The sequence below is a fragment of the Falco biarmicus genome, chromosome 12 (assembly GCF_023638135.1).
Source record: "Falco biarmicus isolate bFalBia1 chromosome 12, bFalBia1.pri, whole genome shotgun sequence".
NCBI classification, from domain to species: domain Eukaryota; kingdom Metazoa; phylum Chordata; class Aves; order Falconiformes; family Falconidae; genus Falco; species Falco biarmicus.
Window position 1 is genome coordinate 16,872,619 of NC_079299.1, and position 19,628 is coordinate 16,892,246.

Genomic DNA, 19,628 nt, shown 5'->3' on the forward strand with positions numbered 1-19,628 from the left:
ATCTGCTTAAGAACAGGCCTGGTAGATACTACTCAGTTTACAGTCCGGTAACCTGAGGAAAGAAAATACTCACTGAGGACACTTAGGAAGATTTTATGGCAATTGCAGACTTCTGTAATGTTTAATGGAATCACTTGTCCATGCCAAAAAAAAATATGAAAAAAATAGCACAGACATTTGAATTTATAAAGACAGAATCTGCAATGCCAGCTTCACATTTATTGTTGTGCAACTACAAAGCTAATGCTTGCCTGCCTTTGAAATCAGAAGGTAAGTGTTTAGCACAGTGCTTTGACCACACCATTTCCACAAATCAATCCAAATCCATTTAAAATGCATTCTGTTAAGTGGTTTTATGGAAGACAGAAGGGAACTAAACCACTAGGAAAGCATCTTTCCTTCCTTACCCATAAACAATAAAAGCTACCAAACCGAAGGCAAACTTGGAGCCATCTTCATCATCTCAAATTTCTCCTCCTGTTTGTCTAGCTGCTTCTTATCAAAATACTTAACAGCTCTATTTCATGATAAAATTTGCATGCAACACTCAAATGTGTAACAAAGAACCGGTTACAAATGGAGGTAAAAGTTTTGCATTTACATCCTTACACTGTAAACACCGATGCTTCCAATGACTTTAGATGTTTGGCATAACCCTGTAGCGACAGCTTGTAAGTCCAATATACCTGTACAGTTTCAGAGTAGCATAAAACTAATACTTTTATTTTTACGATAAAGTTATACATACTAACCTGCCAAGGCCGATCCCAATCAAGAGGAATAGGAAATGCTCCAAACCAAGCTCCAAATATAGTGCACATGGTAGTAATCTGTAGACTGTTTTCCCAGATGGACATAGCTCTGTAAAAACAGTGTGTTACAGGATTTCAACAACAGCAGAAGTTACCATGTCAGAGTGTTAGATTTTATTTCTTCCAAGAATTTTCAGAATATAAAAATCCATATATCTGATAAATTGCATGCAGGTTTCTCCTAAAAGATAGAAGCTATATCTAAGTCGCATAATCACAATCTTTCCTACACCACATATTTAGGAACTTCCACACCCCACCCCACCCCGAGATGTTTACTGCAAAAGCTTATTTATTTTACCTGGAAATACTACTATTGAGCTTGACACACTGCTTGACTGAACAAATGAAAATATCACAATGACACTGTGTGCATTGCAGGAAGAAGCAGGGCAGCATAGGGTTGTACAGAAAAGCGCAAGCACAGTCACAAAGTAGTCTATGGTGTAGGTATGTTACTATTTGATGACTACAACAATTCGAGAGTTAAAACGGAAGTCCACTACGTGAATATTCCAAAGCAAGTTTCCATCAGCTGAAAAGAAATATTGCAAATAAAGGTAACCTGCATGCTGCAGCCCTTCAACAACATTGCATCCAAGTTCCGGTATGCTGGCTGTAGGACAAATCTGCTGCATGCTAAAGAACTCTTGCATTGCCAATCACGGCACATAAAAGATATCATAAAAGATGTTAATGACTTCAATTTGCAGTTTATAGCCTTCTACCACTACCGACTTGAAAAGTTTTAGAAAAGTTGGTTTCTGTTTAATAGATAAAGCACTTATTTTCCATCAACAGTCTACCAAGTGGTTGCTTTGCTTTTCTCAAGCCATGAACTATGGAGTACTTGGTACTGGTTAAGAAACAAGAACAGCAGAAGCTCAGAACACAGTAGGGCACAGTTCTGAGACAGGAGAACCAGGTTGAAATCCCTGCTCCAGATCAGCAAGGTAAGAGATGTGAATCTTAAGTTTGCTACATCTCAGATTATAAACACAAACGTAGCTTTAGCTAACAGAACAAAAAAGATGTGCATTTTTATAGCTAGAAGACTAAGTGGATAGTAAACACTGAACTTCACATGTGCTGTTTGGGTTGCATGACATGAAAGCTTTAACCCTACACCTTGTTTTGAAGAGTCTAAAATTTCTGACTTTACTTCTGAGTATACCTAACTCACTGCTGCATTTACTGATGACCAAAGAGCTCACAAGTGTAAAGCGAACATTCTTCATTGCTTGCAAAATAAAGGTCATACAGATTATAATATTTATGGCGCAACTTTGACATTTTGAGCAGAACTGTTTCTTTTACAATAAGCCCTTTAATTTACAACACTCCAATTCACAATCCTACCAGCCTGAGATTATTTTTTTTTAAAAAGGAAAGGTACTGATTTAACTATAAAACTGTTTAGGAGTCTGCACATAGAAAATTCTTGTAAATTATTTTCAGAAGCTGAATAACTAAGCAGAGAGCTGTTAGGTGGCATGGCGAAGAGAACATTCACTCCAGCCTTAAAGCAATGAAAGAGCCAGCAGAATATACAGAGGACTGACTGAGGTACATTTATACCCGACAAGGCATTTTATCTGGTAAATCTACACACATACTGCTGCACCATATGGAGATACCAGACTGAATCCAAAAGCAAAACAACAAAATTAGCAAGGCACAGTGCCCAAGTGAAGAACTTGGCAGCCATTTGAGCTGCTAATTCAGCCACTCCGCAGCATGGACACTGGCTACTGACATAAAACTGGACTTGTCCTCCAGCATTATCCTGAAGGAACAATGCTTGCATTAGTCTCTTTTCTTTGTGGAACGTCAACTACAGGGATTTTTGCAGGTATTCTTTAACCCATTAACTCATCATATAAACCCCTCATTTGTCTGAGGCTAACAACATTTATAAACTACTGAGTTTCATAGGTTTCTTTATTTTTAACTATGAATAAACTATGACTAAGATAATTCTGCAGATAAAAGTAGCAGTATTTAGGATAATAAATAACGACTAGTGGCACAACACTTAACGTATTGTATTATTTAAAGGGGTTAAATATTGTTTGAATTAAGAGATTAACTAACAAAAGAATTTACTAGGACAGCTCCAGGATAGACAAGATCTGGAATTCTGGGCTGCAGCAGGACCGAACTACTAAGCAGCACTTGGTATTTGATGATGCCTACCTTTAAAAAGGACACTTCCAAGTCTGTGTTCACAAACAAGTGATAAAGTAGGTGAAATGAAAACTGGAAGGAGCCCTAAAATTATGGCTTTATACCATTTCTTTTGCAAGCTCCAAATATTTCCTACCCAGGTGACATCTTATAATTGCTGTTATACAAGAAATTTCAACACAATTATTCAGACTAATGATTTGAAATAAACAGTCTCCAAAAGGAGCAATACAAATCAGCAATTGAAAACAGATTTTTTAAAGGTTTTTATGCAGGAAGCTATTGCAGCCAACAATTACAGAAAAAGCCACTTTAATTATAGTCACCTGCTATCCAGAGCAATAGTTAGATAATTAATATCTATTACTTATTTACACTTGATAGATCAAGAAAAACTTTCTTTTTCTAGATGTCTTTATTTTTCTGCAAAGACAATAGCACAAACGCATTTTGTTCTTATAAATATTGCACAGGCAAATAAGAGTAACAAAAATAAGTGCCAGTGGTTACTTAAGTCTAAATTGTATAGATATTTTTTAAAAACATACCTTTTTTATACTAAGCTATACCCTTAATCAGACTTTCTAGCTTGCTGTTCCAGTGCAATTTAATTCACTAAACTCGTATTTCAAAGCAAACTGTTGTGTTGATCTTACCTAAGCATCCTTCTCCTCCATTCAATCAGTCCCACCTCATTCCATATGGTTAAGACAGAGACAACCTTTTAATACATCATATCTACACACTCAGCTCATGCCTAAATGCAAGACATTCCAGCTCATTGATGAGGTCAAATAAAAACACACAGGACTTTGTTTTTAAAAGAGCAGCTTGCTACAATCCGTACAAAAACAAAAAAAAAAGCTACGATATTTCTTTGTAGTCTATTTTCATTCAAAGGCCAGTCTAAGTAAAAATCATTATTAAACAGACATTTTTATTCAGATAACATCACATGGCTCACTAGTAAGAGGTATGTACAAGTTGTCACAGCAAAAATGTCAAAACAAGACAACTCTGTTTCCTATACAATAATTCCGCTGAAATAACATTATGATCTAGACTAAGAAAAAAGAAATTGACAGGCATTCAAAATCTAACCTGGCACAAAGACAGACTGTTGTCAAACATCTGTTACTTCAATTCAACTATTATTTCCAAATGCAAAACCTTCAAATATGACTAAGTGAATCAGCAATGACTTGTTTTGGCTAAACAACTCCATCCTTTTATTAAAGTCTATTCAACCCTTCCACTGAAAATAAAAACACAAACATAAATGATCTGAATAAGGATTCGAGATAGTTTTCAGTAAGCTGAAAACTGAGATAAACCAAAAGTCAATACCTGAAACTACTATAAAAAGTCAACTTTTGCCCTCCTCTACAGAACCATGGAAAGTAACTTCACAGGTTAGCAGTGTTATACAACTTTTCACTTTTGAAATGACACTTCACCCTTATGAACTATTAAAAAGGTAGGAATGCCCAACATCTTATTATTAAATCTCAAGCATATGTACGTCTTTATGTTTCACCGTCCCAACAATCCTGTTATCTAGTGAGTGAAAAACAGCAGAATATAGAATACTTCTGAAAAATACATTATCCTTGATACATGCTAGTATCAAGGCTCTCACTGAGGTGAAAATGAGGTAAGAAGGCTTGTTTTACTTCAGTCATACTCTTGAAAAAAATAATGCTTGAAAACTCTGACAATGAAAACATCTTTCTTTGAAATTTGAAAAAAGCATGGGTAAAGATTACATAGTTAAGACCATAGCAAATGATATGTAATTTTCACCATTACATTCAAGTTTAAAATACTCTTAAAATAGTGGGGTTTTCGGCTTGTTATTCCTACTTCAAAGCTGTATTTATGAAGGTGCTATTGGATCATGTGCAGGGTTGTCCCTGTACAGCTCAGTCTTAGGTCTCCTCTATTTCACAACCGTCGTACATACACAAGGGTTTTAACACCAGTAAAACATGCATTTGCAACTTTATTTATACAAAGTGAGATTTAGTGCCTGGCCACTAAAAATAAAAAGGCAGTTTTCAGAATCAGTGTCTTCAAAATAAATAATCATTTTCTTTGCCAGAAGAGCTTTCACAAAGCTGTAATTACAAATATGAAATGCATCCATAATTCAGGAAGTTTTCCCTTCTCTGCAAAAAAAATCCATTATATATTATTTACACCTATTCTGTTCACTTCTGTTCTGGGTAAAATCAGAAACTTCAGAATAGAACTTACCCATTTTTACTAAATACCCGTATCCATGCTTGTATGTTTGGTCCCAGCATACATAAGCATTGTAAAGTAGTAAAGGTAGACAGAAGAACTGCAAACAAAAATGTCTCAGTCACTGACCTACGAAGAAGGAATATTACAAAATTAAGTGAGGCGGTTGCTGATTTTCTAAGCGTTCCAAGATCTGAGAAAAAAACACCCACCCCTCTAAGGCAACTTGTTAAAGCATGCATGCTTTCTTAAACCACGTGGAAGAACAAAGTATTCTCTTCTTACTACAGAGTAAAAACACAATGTACCTCATATAGAACATCAGTTCTGAATTGAAGTACGCTTGGATATTTACTTCATTATTCCATTTATTTTTCTAGTTTGATGTTGTAGAAGCAACCATGAAACCAAACTACATGATGCCATTGTTAGCCAGTAACTTAGTATCTCTCTCTGAAATCAGGCTGCTTCATGTCTTTTTTTTTTCCTTTTTTTAATCATTCCTAAAAATTAACACACTAATATCAAAAGGAGAAAAGATATGCAAGATGCATGTTTTAGAATCTTATGGGGAAAATGAAGAAATAAAACTTGGAAAAACATTTGTACCCATATACTTAACATAAATATTAAAGGAGTTGTTTATAACAGTCTTGAACAATACATCTCCAAATACACAGAAATTGCAAGAGCCAACTTCTACAAAAAAACCCAAAACAAAACCAAAAAAAACCACACCCCAAACAAAAAACAAAACAACAACCACCAAAAACCAAAACAGCCCCCCTTCTTCCCCCAGCCGGGAGCTTATCTTTTAGCTTCCAATGTACCAGGAAATACACAAGTACTTATACCAACATCTGCAAGAAGAACTGCCCCTTAAAATGTTTAGGGAAAGATAAAGAGTATTCAGACTTACTCTATGAGAGGTGCTCCATAAAGAACAATAATCGCATGAAATAGTATGCAAGACATGAAAAAGTATATACAGCATTTTAGAAATCTGGATATCTAAAAAAGAGCAATAAAATATCAGAAAAATGTTTCAAAAGAAAAGAGAACATAAATAACATACACAGTCTAGATCTTATCAATAGCATTGTACTCCATCTCTTCAATTTCAGCTACAGCACAGTATAACAGCATAGCACACTTCAAAAGACTTCCCTGTGTTTAATACTTTAAATAATTAATTAAAAACTATGATGTTACACCTACAATTTTTTCATGCACTCTATTATAATAAGGCGATCATACAAAAAATATAACTGGAAATGACAAGATAAACAGAGATAATTTTATTGGATGTTTTTACATTTCTGTTTTACATCTGAGTGTTCTGTTCTGTCCATTCATTAAGAGGCACCTTTCACAGAAAGTGAAAAAATATTTAAAAGCAAGAAAATATGTACACGGAAAAAAACCACATTCAGAATCAAATGTAACATTTAAAATTATATTAAATAAAACCCACTACATTTTCAGCTTGGCATGTTAAATTCTAAACCCATCTGAGAAGTGTCCATGACTTTCTATGAATCTGCAAAACAAGTACAATTTTCTATGAATGTAAAGACAGTTCCTGGGTACTTGCTATATCATACAGAAGCACAGCCACTTGATAAACAGTTCTGGATAGGTCTGTTCTGATCAGGTCACCAATGGAAATCCATCATTTCACTGAACACTTTTAAAAAATATTTATCCCTTATGCTAGGCTGGGATGAAATCTCACCTAGAACATGAAGCCTGCTTCATTTTTAAATCACAGATGGCCAAGATACTTCTTCTCCAGAATTTTATGTATTTCACATCCCACTCATTCAGCAAAACTAGACAGAAGCTTTGCATACAAAGATACTGCTTTCAAGAATGTTTGCTTAAATGCTTAAGAATCACATCAGAGCACCAAATCTTGGCTGACTCCACGAGTTAGGAGTAAAAGACTATCCATGTGACTTCAAAACGCTGGTATACTCCCCCACCCCTGTACAAGTTGTGTGCTGCTCCAAATTTGTTCTGTTCAAATCTATTTCATTGGGATTCATACCTTCAGTGCTTTTCTTACAAACTGTAATTGGAAAAATTTCTCCCAGATTTAGATTCTTTTGTACGCAAATCTCATCATTCAAGGAAACGCAGCCACTCTAATACTTTTCCATATAGTTTTCTATAATCTACTAACTTTGTTTAAATTATCTTTCTTTTAAACTTGTCTCTCTTTTGTCTCAAGTTCTAAAAACTGTTTGTCTTTCTTTAGAGTTATTACAAACTTACAACTATGCGTGATAAAAGTTTTTTTTATAAGACTGAAGGCCCAGCTGGACTACAAGAGTTCTGCCCCTGTTCAATTTTGTGACCATGTAAGAAGATCAGTGGCTAGGACTACAAACAATATATTGACAAGAAAGAGGAAAGGCACAGAATCGCTCTACCTTAACAGGTTATTTACAGGCAGATAAAGTTTAATATCACTAAAATATTGGAGAACTTATTTTAAAAGGTGCTACATGCAGCTCATTCATGGAAAACAAGAGTTCATCAGCAAAAAATGTCATCTTTGTCTTTTAATTATTTTAGGGAAAGAATCCACTTCCCCTCCATATGGTCTGATAACAGTTTAAGAATAGAAATCTTACCTTGTGAGCAAACGAACTTCTCTTAGGAGACAGATTCGGTTTAAGGACTAAGTGCAATAATATATTAAAGGTACTAACACAACCAGAACAAATACACAGCCACGTGAGGTGTGTTCCCAAAACCGTGAATCCGTCCCAGAAGAACGCCGGAACAACCGCTGTCAGAACAACCGAGAGGGCGCAGAGGAGGTTGGCAGCCAGGAGCCTCCTTATTGCTGCTTCTTTCATCGTGTTCCCCGTCAAGCGGCCACCTGCAAGACAGCAAGTCGCACCCCGTTACTGAAACACACCAGAAGCGCTACACGGTTCTGCCTAGTGGCACCACCCGAGGCAGAGCTCTGAACATAGCTGGGGGTGAAAGCGATTATTTTGGGGCAGAAGAACGCCATTCGTTTAAAAACCGACGGCAAACCCGCAGCTGCAGCAGCAGCAGCCTGCCCCCCCACCGACCGCCTGGCCCGAGGGGAGCCCCCTTCCCGCCGCCCGAGGGGAGCCCCGCCTGCGCCCAGGCCGGGCTGCTCCTCGCTGCTCCCGCCTCAACCGGGAGGCGGCGGCGGGCAGGCCCCCAGCAGGCCTCCGCTCAGCGGCACCTGCCCCAAGCCATGAGGGGGCGGGGGGGGCCGGTCCGCCTCTTACCGCAGCGCCGCCGCCGCCGCGGGGCCGCCCGGCAACGGAAACCGGCGCCCCCCACACGTCAGCTCCGGGGCGGGCCCGGAAGCGGCGGTGTTGTGGCGGCGGCGCCATGGTGTGCGAGAAGTGTGAGTGCGGGCGGCCCGGGGTGGCGGTGAGGGCCCTGACCAGGCCGCCGGGGCCTGCCCTCGGGGGTCCCGGCGTCCCTGGGGCTCAGTGGGTGGGCTGTTGGTGGCGGGCCCGGTGGCTGTCGCTCTGCCGTAGGCGGCGCTTGCCGCGGTACTAACGGTTTTAATTCGTTTCTTTGTAATGTCTCCTTACGTAGGCGAGAAGAAACTGGGTACGGTGATCACTCCCGATACCTGGAAGGATGGTGCGAGAAACACGACAGGTAACCTTGAGGAGGTTTAACGCTTGTTTTCTAGGTTGGGCACCTGAGCTATCTCGCCTTCTTACGGTTAGAATGTGAAATAGTTGATTAGGTTAATTTTAACCCCTTAGTTTCCCTCCCACGCGCATTTAACGCACCGGGAAATACCTATCCCGAGCCGTTCCGTATTGACCTTGCCTGGGATTTTTCTCCTTGTGTGTAATGACAATATGCAAATAGAGCGCGGTGTAAGGCATACTGTTGTGCAGTGCTTTAATGCTGTGCTGTGTGGTTTATTTCTTTGTGACTTTTTTTGCACACGTGTAAAAGCTGTCAACTAAGCTTTTTTTAAGTATGGAACTGGAAAACTTACTGGTTCATGTTCTTGTTCTTTTTGTAGAAAGTGGTGGCCGCAAGTTAAATGAAAACAAGGCACTGACCTCAAAGAAGGCAAGGTTAGTATTTAATATTGAATTTGGCTAAAGAAGTCAGTTTGCTGTAAATAGCCCGTTTCCTCCATATCTGGGCAACTGCTCAAACTTGTCCAAAATACATTTAAAAAAACCCAGTATATTTGTGTGGATTATGTCATTTGATTAGTTGGTAAAAGTATGTCCATACATGTTTCACGGGTGCTTTCTGCTGAACCATAGACCATGGGCAACTGTTCTACTGCAGTTCTCACTGTTAGGATTGGAGCCGGGAAGGCTACTTTTCTGTGCTGAGATTGCTGGTACAATCTCACAAGCATTTCCTTAATGTTGGGCAGGGGATATTCTGTTATGCTTCTGGGAGGTGTTTAAGTTCAATATAGTATGGTATCTGAAAGAAAAAGACATATTTTTAGTTCTTCTTTTGTTACGTTTTTGTCCGTAATGCAAGAAATCCCTTAACAGGGAAAGTGGGAGCTTTTCTGCAGCCTATTAGAAATAATCTTTATATGTCCTTCTTCTAAATCATAGTTTTTGCTGAAGTTTCTGTCTGTGCCCGCTGGCTTAGACTTTTGGGGATGTGGCAGAGGAAATACTTTATTTCAAGGTATATAAATAAAATATTTTTCTTTTTTCCCAGATTTGATCCTTATGGAAAGAATAAATTTGCAATATGTCGGATTTGTAAGAGTTCTGTCCATCAGCCAGGGTCTCACTATTGTCAAGGATGTGCCTATAAAAAAGGTGAGTTTCACTGAGTACCAAATTACCCCAGTTTGGTTTGAAATTAGAGAACAAGTAGAACTCTTGAATTTGATTCACCATACAAAGAGAAAGCTAAGGCTAGATTTAACTGCTGTCTTCAATTACTAATAGGAAGGCATAGAGAAGGTGGAGTCAGACTCTTCTGAGATGCGTAGTAATAGAATAAGAGAAAATGTACACAGAATGTGGAAAATTCTAATTACGTACAGGGAAACACATTTTCACTGTGAGGCTGGTTAAATATTGTAATTACGGGGACCCACAGAGCTTGTAGAACCTCTAAGGGAGGCATTTAGAGCTTGACTTGAAAAGCCCTGAGTCAGCCTCATCCAGGATGGCTGTGTTTTGAGTGGGCGGGCAGGACTAGAGCCTGCTGGGGATCCTTTCTAACCTAAGTCATTCTATGATTCTGCTTCTTTTAGAATGTTTCTGGTATCTGAAGCACTAGAATTGGAAGAATAATTGTAAACTTAGTTTTGGCATTTGCATAGAAAACAGTCATCTAACAAGTTCAGGTTTTCTTAGTTTTAAAAAAATTATTAGGTTCTGTAAAACTCAATTGCTTGTTGCAGTCCCTTTTCTGCTCCATTATCCCCTCTCCTCTTTTTATAATAGCTAAATCTAAAACTGGAAGTAGTGGTCTCAAAAAAAAAAACAACAACCCAACCCAAAAGCAAAACAACCTAAAAACCCCAATCCATTCAAAAAACAAACAAGAAAGAAAACTCAAACCAAAAACGAAACACCCCAGACTCATCCACTCCCCCCAAAAAAACCCACAAAACAACAACTTATAATCTTGGTAAAGCATTAGGCTAGTTTAACAAAAGTAGAATACCTTGGGAATAAAAAGCAAAGAGAAAAGAATAAATTGAGATGTAAAAGCAATTCAGCAATTTGTCTCTGAAGGCAGATTATGCTTACGGTTGTCTTTGAGCCTGCGTGTACTCTTAGGCATTCAGTGGCTTAACATAAGTCACTGAAAGGTTAATTTCTCTGCAAGGAGCCTCTGGTCCAGTTATGAACATGCTCAATGCATCATAAGTCAAGCTTGGCTTAAGGTGAAACTGAAAAATGAAAAAGAAGAATACAGTCATCGTTCCAAGAAAGCAAGATATTGCACTGTACAGTGCATAATATATAAAATCTTTTTTGTACTTACAAAATTCTGAAATTCTGCTTATACCCGGAAGGTTTCTATCTCAGTCTTCACAGTAAGTCTTCAGTATTGTTAAAACTGTTCAAAACCTCCTGAGGGGGTAATAAAATCAATTTCAAGCAAATCTGATGGAGAGCCTTGAGGATATAAAACTTCTACTAGTGTTGCCATTTTGAATAGGAAAGCAAAAAGGCTTAAACTTGTAATTTCTGGGGAGGGGAAAAAGTGACGTGAACTCAGTTACATTGTTAATACCAAGAAATGCGCATAGCACAGAGACATGGGGTGATCCAATTGCTAGATGCAGAGCTACAGCTAACTAGTAGTAAGTTTTGTTTATGAAATTTAATTGTTCTATAAATGCGTACTGAGTCAGTGCTTTAGCAGCCTGCTGTAGGAGGCTTGCCTTTTCTGGTTGCTAGATGCTTGCCAGATGGCTGCCCAAATCCCATACGGTAGAACCTTTTTTGCTTTCTTAAACTTATGGCTGGCTGGTTTGGGTGGGCTTCAGGATTTTGTCTTCGCCTGCTTGTATATCCTTCCAGGTTGGATCTGGTCTCCATAAAATTCAGAACTTTTTAAGTGCTTTAGGTTCTAGTTCCAGTCATCAAAGATATGGTTGTGACGTGTTTCTTTAAGCAAATGCGGTCATATGGCTTAGTGCTTCAACTGTTGTGTATCTCTGAAACTGAGAGTTAATTACTGGTCAATTTAGACCTGAAGTGAACAGCATGTGGGCTGGATTTTGCTCTCCAAAGTAAAGCATGTGAGATGTGCCCTGCTGTTCTATTTCCTAATGGACTTGTAGGTATGTGACCGGTCACATCATGTCAATATATGAGAGCACATGATTTGGAGAGAGTTAACCAGAATAGTTGCTGCTTGACTTGTTTTGTGTCTGCTGTTGAATGATCTTGTAAAACAAGATGTGGCCTTACCAGACAAAAGATGTAACACCTTTCTACTTTAGAAGAAGAGGGAAACATTGAGACAATGCACCCCTCTGCACCTGCTGGACATGTGTACTTTTGCTGCTGTTGTCTTCTGACTTGTCGTTCTCTGGGTTTAGGTCAAAGTCCTGTGGGACATCGGTGGTTATCTTCACTTCAGCTCTCAAGTATTTGTGGTGTCCATTGTTTCTCACTTCTACTACTCTAAAAATAGCTTAATTCTGTGAAATCGACACTTTCTCTGTTGTCTGAAGCTCCCTACCTGTTAATCCCCATTTAGCAGTCAGTTTGTTGGTGACTATATTTTCCTAGGCTAGCTGCTTTCTCTTTATCTCAGGCCTTGGTTTGGTTACAGGACTCATGAACTTCATGAGTTTTTACCTGTTTGCCAGGTGGGAGCCTTTCCTGACTCTTTTCCAGTATTGCAGCAAATTATAGAGGCTTTGGGCAGTATTGTGAATCATAACGCTCTCAAAATAGAACCTTTTTTTTCAAGTGGCAGTATTACACATATGCTGTAAATACTAATTTATATTAAATTCATTATTATTGCTGAATTTGCAATATCTGGTGAGAAAATGCACGGACAGATTGTCAATGAGAACTCTTTTAAACAATTTTTTGAACATGTTCTTTACAAAAACATAGCAACTATGTTTTTGAAGAAAAACTTTTATGATTTTAAAATTTACACACCTTTTGTGTACTTATAGGCATCTGCTCAATGTGTGGCAAGAAGGTCTTGGATACGAAGAACTACAAGCAAACTTCTGTCTAATTGTATTGACTAGTCTTTTTATGAACTTTAACTTTTGTGTCTTTGTACAGTAACTTTTCTTGAAAATAATTTGTGAATATTGCTTTCTGGAAAATATTTGCTTGGAATGAGATAAGAGGTAAAGACAGCCTGATTGTTTGCCTAGAAATGTACATAATGTTTGATTTTTGTTCGTACAGCACTAATTTTAACTGGTATTTAAAGGTAATGGTTTGCAGCAACTGATACAGTTTGAAGTGAATGAGAAGATCCTAGTGGATATGTTGAAACTGTTACCATTATAACACAGATCTTTGAGATTAAAACTTTGGTTCTTTCGCAGTATCTTGAGTCTTCCACTTGTCTGATAGTAATACTTTCTAGATGTATAAAATATGAGCTTGTATCACCTCGTTATAGTAGTATCTTCATTTAGTTCTCTGCTTATAGGTATTTATAATTACTCTCACCCCAAAGCATTACGTCCTCCCCTCTTAAGTAATGTTCTTCAGATTTTAACGCGAGTGTCCTGTTGAATTTTGTGTCTGCCTATAGTAGGGTTGGTTAAATCACAAGTATTTTTAACTACTGAAATCTAGTGTGCTACTCTGCCAGTTCTTTCTTTGACAGTAAGACTGATCAGCTATTCCCTTGTTAGGTTCTAAGGAGACTTCACACAGGGTATCTGGTGGCCCAAGGCAATAAAATAACGAGCATCTATTTCTAAAGCCAGGTCTCAGTCTCATCATTTCCTCAGTTAGTCTGGCTTTTAAATACTTGGTTTGAAACTGGCTTTTGAATTCTATGATGTAATTCCTTATATACGTGTCAGATCTGACAGATTGAAACAGGCTGCCTTCTCTTCAGCATTGGTTTGATGCAAGACTTGAAGTGAGCCTCTCTGAACATGAGAGGCTGAGCGTTGCTCTGCATTTCTTTTGTCCTTTGGTTAGTTTCTACTTAAGAAAGCAATTTCTGTTATGGAGAGTAATAAATGTTCACAGTGCATGCATTTTAAGGGAAAAAAATGGTATTATTTAAATTTCTGGTGGGGTTTTAACTAGACCTTTTTAAGTGTTTACTCCTCCCAGCAATCCCCATTTGGCAATCCCTTATGCTTTTGCAACTTTCTTTCAACTGTAACTGAAAAACTGTCAATGGGAATTTCCCTATGAATAGATACTCTGGTTTAGGTTTCCTTTTGTTCTTACATCTATTACTGAGACAACTGCATGACTAATGGAGATTGAACAATCACTGTTCTATGTGTTAGTGGGAGAAAATAAAGAATACTGGGGATATAATTATTCTCTTTGCTCTTAGCTCCTGCCATGCTGTGGTTGCACTGGAAGCAGTCCTCTAAAGGGGGTTGTCTGACATTTCCTGTTACCCTTAACTATCCATTATTGGGCATCTGTCACCAAAGTTCCTTGTTCCAAATGCGTTCACATCCTGCAGCCGCTAAAATGGTAATTCTTTTCAGCATTTTATATTTACTAAGAAGCTTTGTCAGGATAGTGGAATGAGCTGCGTCTCCCCAAAGAAGTGAGCAGTGCTGCTGCTGTTCTTCTTAAAAGTTTCAGTTACCTTAACAATTGAATGGAGGTATGTGGGCTAGGTAGCTGGTGATAGCTGGCAACCTCCAAAATTATTTCCACGTGGCGGTGGCCATTTTTTTCCAAACACATCAAAGAATTTTAACATTAATGTACATCTCTATGGCACTTCCTTTATAGGGATGAAAAGAAAATGTCTATAATTGGCTTCAAGTTTTGCAGCAAGTGCTTGTCAGCGGTGTGTGTGGCGTTTTCAGGTGGCAGATTCTCTGATACTCTGAACTTTTCACCCTTCATGGGTGTGTTCTGTAAGATTGATTTTTTTTTTTTCTATTCTGTGAATAAAACTTCTTTTCTTGTCTTCCTAAAACTTGCCAGTATCTCGATTTCAAAAGCATGACTGTAATTCTTGAATACATGGTATGAATTGAATATTTATTGCACTCTGTAAACAGTGGCACTGAATGAACTCTTACCTCATTTTGTAACTGATTTTAAGAACAACAGGGATTTAAATAATATGATCCATTGTTCATAGTTACTTTGTGAATAGAGCTGTCGTGCACCTGTATCTTATTACTGGGCAGCTGCTTTTGCATGTCAGAATGTATTTTTGTTGGAAAAGGAGGACATGTTTTGTTTGGATGTTTTTTTGTATGTTGGTGTTTTTTTTTTTTTAATAGTGGATACAAACAGCGGTTTGTTGTTCTGGTGGTTTGTACATGCTTGGGATCTTCCATCTGTAGCTCTCAAACCTTCTTAGCCTTGTGAGGGGTTCAGTTTCTGAGATCTGTAAAATTTGCTGATGTAACAGCCAACTTCCGGAAAAGCCCATTTTCGGAACATTGTTTTGGACACCCGTTGCTTTAAATTTAGATCATAAGCCCTATCCTGCACCTCTGAGATGCACCACAGTTCAAGGCAATCTTGGCAAAGAAGCACTTAAGGTTAGCTTTGAAACTAACATACAATCCTAAGATACAAAACTAACATAAAATACAGTTTCAGTATAATGAAATTGTCATATAAAAGCATTTTTGTTGATACCAAAAATATTTTGTTAGCAATGGATGCCTTTCCTGAGACATTATGCAATGGAAAACAAAAGAAAATCTGTAATGGAAAGTTGCCATTTTTGTTTTGTGTACTGCAAACACATTAATGTTCCCAGATGATCAGATTGTCCTCTAAATCACAGTTTACATAAGAGATTTGTGTTGCCAGATTTAGTAGGATTAGAATTTTCTTCAGTACTGCTGGATTCTTATACTGGCTTCACTGTTTCTGCATGTTCATTGGCCAGAGCTATTACTGAGCTAAGTGTGAGCAACATTTCAACGTAGATTATTGAAAGAACAGATTAGTTATAAAAATGTTACTGTGCCTGTAACAGCCAGTCAGATGAAAATCGAGCAGGAACTGTCGAAGGGTCCTTATTCTGTTATGGTGTTCTCACATTCTTCTCCATGTTGGTTTTTTTGTGATTTTTTGTTTGCGTTTTTTTTGTTTTAAACCCTGTTCTTTCTGCTGTAGAAGCTGATGAAAGGAACATCCAGGATAGTCATTCAGCAATACTGTCCCAAAGCATTAGGACTACTTTAATTGTTTACTTATAGAAATGTGGTGGGTTTTTTTCCCTTCTTAGGTTTATTCTGTTTATTCATCATCAGAAGGATAACAAGAAAGACTTTGTCTTATATACAGAGATGTCACTGACCACCTTGCATTCAATTTTTCTTGAGAATGGCCAAACTTATACCAAAATCTCTTATTTAGCAAAGTAAGAGATATAGTTTTCGGATGGTAAGTCTGTTGCACCTATGTATCACCCTATATAATCAGCCCACCCCTCTGCAGTGCCTCAGATTGCACAAATATTCCAGTTCTCTACAAACTGAGTGTCGCTGTGCCCAGAGACGCTTAGACCAGGACACTCTGCTGATCTCACAGTCATAAATTCTGGGCAAGAATGACAGGTGCCTTTGTATTATCAGTGGACATAAGAGGTATATGCAAGAATTAAAGAACAACAGATTGAATTAAGCAGCTGCTTGAAGTAGTGCAGCGAACTGTGTTGCTATATTTCCCTAAAACAAAGCTGTTAAGTTTCCCAGACATAGAAAGAATCCCCAGCAGGACAGATTCATTATTCACTGAAAGATGGTAAGCCAAGAGCAGGAGCTGTGGCTATTAGCATCTGGTATGGCAAAATTTAGTTTGTGATAGGGCCTCTACACTGCAAATAAGATTCTGGGGCTAATAAAGTCTTACAAAAACCCCTCAGACAAGTCATTGTTTTCCCTGGATTGAAACTGGGCTTCCTGATCTCCTGTAAGTATATATGGCCTAAAGATGGGCCCCTTTCTGTCATTCGCTTTGAACCTTGGAGAATCCAACAGTGGTTTTTGGGATGTTGCTGCCCAGTCACTGACTTACTGGCTGCTGTAATAGAACTATCTGCTCAGTGGGCACATGGGGTCATGCAGGGATCTGTTTCGCTTACATTATTGTACCACATCACTGGACTGGTTTAAGAAAAAAAAAATGTTGCAGGGTGCTAAATGGAATCCTGGTGGCAGGAGAGCTCACACTGAATATCACGAGGGAATGAACACATGGCTGCATCACAGCTGAGGTTTGCTATTAAGCAAAAATATTTTCGCTCTCCCAGTCAGCAAACTGGTTGGACAATCTGATAAGGCATGGTGACAGCCCTTACAAATAACAGAGCCAAATGTTTTTTCTAGTGAGGATTACAAATGTGCTTCATGTGAAGACCAATTGGTTTTGAACTGCTTATCTTCCTTCCAGACTTGTGCTTTTATGGAAGAAAAAGTTACCATCTGAAATTCATCAGAAGCTGATTTTTTCATCAACTTTTATGGGTGGGGGCCATAGTTTACTTCACAGAACGTGCATGAGGTACACATGTGTTTGTCATGTCTGGCAAATGCCTGCAGAATGCCTGAGTTCTCTGTTGACCAGGAGTGCTTATTTCATCCACTTCAGAGCAACAGGAACAGATGTGTTAAAGAGACCTCAAAGAATTTGTTTGTAATCTTGCCAAGAAACTGAAGGAAGAGCTGAGTGGAGTATTCTCCATGTGGGTATTGCTGGTAAAGATTACTTTCTTACATGGTTCATGAAGACACTTACGATGCTTATTTTTTTTGCCTTGCTGCCATCATTTACGATAAATAAGCAAGTAAATTTTTTAGGCACCGTTGAATTGATGGCCAAATAACCACCTAATTAAGCAGACATTTCCAGATGGGCTTTCTAGTAGAAAACCTCTAGAAACTACTTCTCCTTTGTGTCTGTGTGTCTCTGTCTCTGCACTGAATTTAGCAATGTTGGTGATTCATTAAGCATAAGCACTTCCAGCAAATGCACTTACTATATGCTTGTTTTCCAAATGGTATAGGGAAAACAAATGTTGAGGTGGGGTTTTTTTTCTGCCTTGTCATGGTTATGATGATTAAATATTAGTACTGTTAACTGTTTCAGGTAATGTGCAAACACACAGAACTCACAGTTGCCATTTTCTACCAGTTAATGGGTCTCATCGTAGGCATCTTAAATATATCGTTATGAGTCGAGTCTTCAGGAAATCATTCCCTGTTGTTAATCTTGTTACTCCTTTTGCTGCTTCCATAGAAGATAAAGATTTTAAGTTTATACAGCTCCCAGATTGTGTCATGGACATTGACTATTCTGATGCATTTGCTACTCTTCAGTAACACATCAGTGCAACTGAGACCACATGTGACAAAAGGCATGGCTCTCAGAGTTGGCATCGAGCCCAGTCCAACTGCCGTCTCTTATTGATTCAAATATTTAAATGCTAATTGGATTAAGCAAAGACTTTACTCTGGCGTCTTAAATCTCTGTCTTTCTGTGGAAGGCTTTTGAAGAAGTGATGACATGACATTTCAGTGATGAACAGCTTCCTTTTATGGCTTCCAAAATCATTGTTTCCTGAAGGATGGGAAGTAAGCAAAAGTGATATAAGGGAAGAGTTATTCTACTGATTTTCAGACCTATTTGTTTGGTTTTCAGGTAGTCTCTACTTATTAGGGTTTCACAGAAATCTTTAAAAGGTTAGGAGGAAGGTTAGGTGATAACAATTGATCTGTTAAGATTTTGTTGGTAATATTCACCCCTATTTCTTTCTGTTTTATCCAGATTTCTTATCATATCTACCTCTCTGCACGTGGCTAACATATAAGCATACGCTCCTGCTGAACTTTGAGTAAGTGCAGCATTGATAGTTGCACTGAGATAAAAACAGACAGCCAGGTATTATGGTACATGAAGAAAAGAAACCCATGAAGAAAAGACTGTCACATACATTCATTATAAAAGAGAAAACATTTAAAATTATTTATATTAGCTAAATTAAAAACAGATGATCATGCAAATATTAAGGATATACACTAGCTTGCAATCTCCATGTCTTTTTATTCTGTAAAAGATTTCTGAAGATTGGGGTGTTTGTTTTTTCAGAAACAGCTGGAGGCCAGGGACAGGTTTTTTTAAAGGTGAAGTTTATTTAAGCAAATAAAAAGTTTTAAATCCTTTCCGATATAAGACTGCATGTGGCAAGGTCATGAAGATTGTTTGGAGGTGAATATATAGGCTAGCCAGGTTTTGACAAGTGTGCTTGTCACACGCTAGCTGTGAAATGCAATTTTATAAAGACTGCTCTACCATAAAGTGCCATATGCTCTGGCTTCATTCCTGCCTTTATATTTGAAATGAAAAATCGATGCTTGGATGGAGAGAGGAAGTTGTAGTACTGGCAACAGTAGAAGTGTGTGTAGCACAGGCGCATGCATCTGTCATTGGGCACTCGGTAAGTGTTAATTTTCTCTCATAATGCCACACAAGATAGATAAACAAGAACCATTCAGCTGATCTGTCCAAGGCTGCTGAGGAAGCTGATGTCAGGTTGGGGTTAGAATTCTTTCAAAAAAACTTCGGCATATGTAGATTGCTAGGAGATGTCTGGTCTCTGTGTGTCTTTTGTGTGTGTAATACTTTCAATACCTGTATGACCAGGGCAGACTAAGAGTTTGACACAAGAACCCCTTTAATGAATCAGTTTATTTGGAAAACAAACAGAGCA

General features: G+C 38.2%; 3 protein-coding genes across 8 annotated transcripts in view; 2 read left to right on the top strand and 1 right to left on the bottom strand.

Moving 5' to 3' along the window:
* PIGF (phosphatidylinositol glycan anchor biosynthesis class F) overlaps window positions 1-8,586 on the bottom strand; it is a 28,869-nt gene extending 20,283 nt beyond the window's left edge. For all 3 annotated transcript variants that reach the window (XM_056357313.1, XM_056357312.1, XM_056357310.1), the window contains exons 1-5: window positions 8,519-8,586; window positions 7,883-8,133; window positions 6,163-6,254; window positions 5,256-5,372; window positions 753-861 (exon numbers count right to left, since the gene is read on the bottom strand). In XM_056357313.1, the coding sequence (XP_056213288.1) occupies window positions 753-861; window positions 5,256-5,372; window positions 6,163-6,254; window positions 7,883-8,110 (546 nt within the window). In that variant the 5' untranslated portion in view covers window positions 8,111-8,133; window positions 8,519-8,586. The remainder of the gene's footprint in view (window positions 1-752; window positions 862-5,255; window positions 5,373-6,162; window positions 6,255-7,882; window positions 8,134-8,518) is intronic.
* Window positions 8,533-13,289, top strand: CRIPT (CXXC repeat containing interactor of PDZ3 domain). Its single transcript, XM_056357316.1, has 5 exons — window positions 8,533-8,640; window positions 8,838-8,903; window positions 9,283-9,337; window positions 9,954-10,057; window positions 12,901-13,289. Exons 1-5 carry the CDS (start codon window positions 8,625-8,627, stop codon window positions 12,963-12,965), a joined length of 306 nt encoding a protein of 101 aa, XP_056213291.1. The 5' UTR covers window positions 8,533-8,624; the 3' UTR covers window positions 12,966-13,289.
* The window catches only part of SOCS5 (suppressor of cytokine signaling 5), a 94,101-nt gene continuing 83,775 nt past the window's right edge, over window positions 9,303-19,628 (top strand). For 3 of the 4 annotated variants that reach the window (XM_056357303.1, XM_056357304.1, XM_056357305.1), the window contains exons 1-2: window positions 9,303-9,337; window positions 9,954-10,057. The gene's annotated coding sequence lies outside the window, so the exon portion shown is untranslated. The remainder of the gene's footprint in view (window positions 9,338-9,953; window positions 10,058-19,628) is intronic. The other variant, XM_056357306.1, reaches the window with a different exon arrangement.